This window comes from Chrysochloris asiatica, unplaced genomic scaffold (assembly GCF_000296735.1).
Source record: "Chrysochloris asiatica unplaced genomic scaffold, ChrAsi1.0 scaffold00419, whole genome shotgun sequence".
NCBI classification, from domain to species: Eukaryota; Metazoa; Chordata; class Mammalia; order Afrosoricida; family Chrysochloridae; genus Chrysochloris; species Chrysochloris asiatica.
Genome location: NW_006408937.1, coordinates 764,425 through 767,626, shown reverse-complemented (window position 1 = coordinate 767,626; position 3,202 = coordinate 764,425). Strand labels below are relative to the sequence as shown.

General features: G+C 44.4%; 1 protein-coding gene across 1 annotated transcript in view; it reads left to right on the top strand.

Annotated features, from left to right (window-relative positions):
• The first annotated feature begins 2,985 nt into the window (after positions 1 to 2,985).
• RAB39B (RAB39B, member RAS oncogene family) overlaps positions 2,986 to 3,202 on the top strand; it is a 4,882-nt gene continuing 4,665 nt past the window's right edge. Inside the window, exon 1 of the mRNA XM_006876844.1 lies at positions 2,986 to 3,200. Coding sequence (XP_006876906.1) covers positions 2,986 to 3,200 — 215 coding nt within the window. The remainder of the gene's footprint in view (positions 3,201 to 3,202) is intronic.

The following is a 3,202-nucleotide window of genomic DNA, read 5'->3' as shown; positions in this document are numbered from 1 at the left end:
AGTCAACAAATATATGAAGAAATATTCACACTCATAGCTATTAGAGATGAAAATCAAAACTACAATGAGATATCACCACACACCAGCAATAACCGAGAAATTAAGAAAACAACAAATGTTGGCGAGGGTATGGAGAAACCGGAACCCTCCTACACTGCTGGTGGGACTGTAAAATGGCTCAGCTACTCTGGAGAATGATATGGCAATTCCTCAGAAAGTTGGAAATACGACCTCACAACCAGCACTCTCTCTACTTGGCATATATTCACAAAAAAATATGAACCAGGACACGAGTTGTTCATCACAGCACTATTCACAATAGCAAATATATGGCGACAACCTAAAATGCCCAACGATGGAAGAATGGATAAACATTGGTACATTCACACAGTGGAATACTATGAAATGTTGAAGAAAAATGATGACTCCACAAAACATTTCATAACGTGGATGAACCTGGAGGACATTATACTGGTGATATTGTTGTTGTTGGTAAGTACCGTCGAGTCGGTTCCGACCCATAGCGACCCTGAACGGGGTTTCCAAGGCTATAAATCTTTATTGGAGCAAAAAAACTCATCTTTCTCCCACGGAGCAGCTGGTAGTTTCGAACTGCTGACCTTGCGGTTCACAGCCCGATTCGTAACCACTACGTATTAGTCAATCATCACTGTAAACGTTTAAGAAAAGGTTTCCAGACTTTGATGGTTAACAGGGGAGAGTAATTCACTGGCTAGAGGGTAGACATGTTAGCTCAGGTGACAGGGAGGGAATTATACAAGAAGGGGGAGGTTGACAGAAGAATGATGAAGACATCGGGAGGTATACAAGGGTTAAAGGGGATCGAGGTAAATAGTGATGTATATACAACCTTGGAACAACACTGTTCTCTGGGTAGATCCTTGGTCAGAGACACATGCTGAGTGGATATGGGAAGAAGAGTGGTGTACACGTTGTCTAATTAGATAGCCCACAGATGTACAACTCTTTGAAAGAGGATATTGCTATATTAGTATTTACCTCTCCTGAAAAACACAGCTATGAATGTGGTGGGAGTATAGAGCGGGGAAAATGATGAAAACTTCTTAGACGCTATCAAGCATCTTAAGGCAATGAGTAGCTGAGCCTGGGGGTTCAGGACCATAGTCTCAGGGGACACCATAGTCAATTGGCATAACATAGTCCACAAAGACAACGTGCTACATCCTATGTTGGTGGGTAGCATCTGGGATCTTGAAAGCTCCTGAGTGGCTGTCTAAGGTTCGGCTATTGGTCTCTCCATGTGCAGAAGAAAGAAGAGTGATGAGAATGGAAGAGGCTTGGAATCAAGTAGTCCAATGGACTCATGGAACATGTGAACAGCAGTCTTCACGACTCTGAGACCAGAAGAGCTAGATGATGCCCAGCTACCATTACCAACTTCTCTGAAAGGGACCACATTAGAGGGTTCTGGATAGAGCCGCAGAATATGTGAAGGAAAACTCAAAATTATTAATTTTTTTAAAAAAGAAGAATGAAAGAAAGGTAAAAGACCAGGCTTGCTGGTCAGAAAGAGACTGGAGGAACCTGGAGGACACTGAGACTATGGAAAGGAACTCACCCTCGTGGTCCAACTTTCACTCAAGTGGTAGCTAAGTATATAGGGGTAAACAACCACACTAGTAATGTAGGCTCACTCTGAATGATGGACCAGTCAACCACTCAAAATCAAAAGGGCAACACGTCCCTAAGGACAAAGGTGAGAAGGGAAAGGAAGGTGCTGGGATGGAGATGGGACCCATGGAAGGGATGGCAATCATTGAGCTAAAACAAAGTATATTATTTGTTGACTGTAAAGCTGATGATCTGGTATGTAAACCTTCACCCAATTCATAATAAAAAGAAGAAAAACAATTTTAAGTCAGAGATATTCTGGGGTCAGTTCCAGACAATCTCAATAAAGTGGATAGTCCTGTAAAGTACGTCCCAGTACATATAAAAGTTATGTTTACACTATTCTCCAGTTTATTCGTTGTACTACTTCACATTGGCAAAAACTGAAACGCTTGAAAGGCTGAAGGGAAGTAGCCCTCTCACATACTTAAATTGGTAAACATTTTTGCAAATGAATATGCCCATGTCAACTTAATTTACGATACTCATACTCTGACTTTTAAAAATAGCACTCATAGGAATAAAGTGCACCTGGCTATACTTGGAAGACAATGGAGAGATGTCTGTGATGCTTTATTCATTGAAAAAAGCCAATGTCAGAGTAATAGTCCGGTATGATCCACTTTCTGTAAAAGCAAATAGAACGAAATGCATACATGGCTATGTAATGTTTACATGTTTATGTTGTTGCGTTCTGTGGAGTCAGTTCCGACTCATACCAATCCCATATGACAAAGTAGAACCGGCGCACAGGGTGTTGTAGGCCGAAGTATTTATGAAGCAAACCTCCAGGTCTTTCTCACTCAGGACCGCTGGATGGTTTTGAACCATTGACTGGTTAGCAACTGAGCTCTTAGGAGCATAGAAAAGCTTTTCCTTTTTAGTGTGTGTGTGATTTCACTACTTTAAAGGAAATATATGTATGTATCTATATTTCATTTTTAATTTTAAATGCGAAATGGTAATTTTATTAAGGTTTTAAATGGAGACGAGTGGGTGAGAGGAATTGGAAAAGGAAGTGTGCTATATATTCCGCGGCCGTTTCTGGATGCGCTCCTTTTACAGGCAGTGCGGTGCGTTGACAGCGGCCCCTGGAGTCGCGTCTACGCGGGGCATTACAGTAACCCGGTAGTCAGTGATGAGTCAGAGTGCGTGGTGCTGATGCTGATGCTGCTGCCATTTCATCACCTCTGCGAGCGCAGCATCCATCCCCTCCGCTCTCGCGGCGCCTGGGCCTACCTCGCCTCGGAAGCCCAGGCCAGCGATGCGCTCGCGGCCGAGCTAGATCTCCAGGCCTAGGCCGGAGTAAAGGAGACCTGCGGAGCCGCGGCCATGGAGGCCATCTGGCTGTACCAGTTCCGGCTCATTGTCATCGGGGATTCCACAGTGGGCAAGTCCTGCCTGATCCGCCGCTTCACCGAAGGCCGCTTTGCCCAGGTTTCGGACCCCACCGTGGGAGTGGATTTCTTCTCCCGACTGGTGGAGATCGAGCCGGGGAAACGCATCAAGCTCCAGATCTGGGATACCGCGGGTCAAGAGAGGTTCAGGT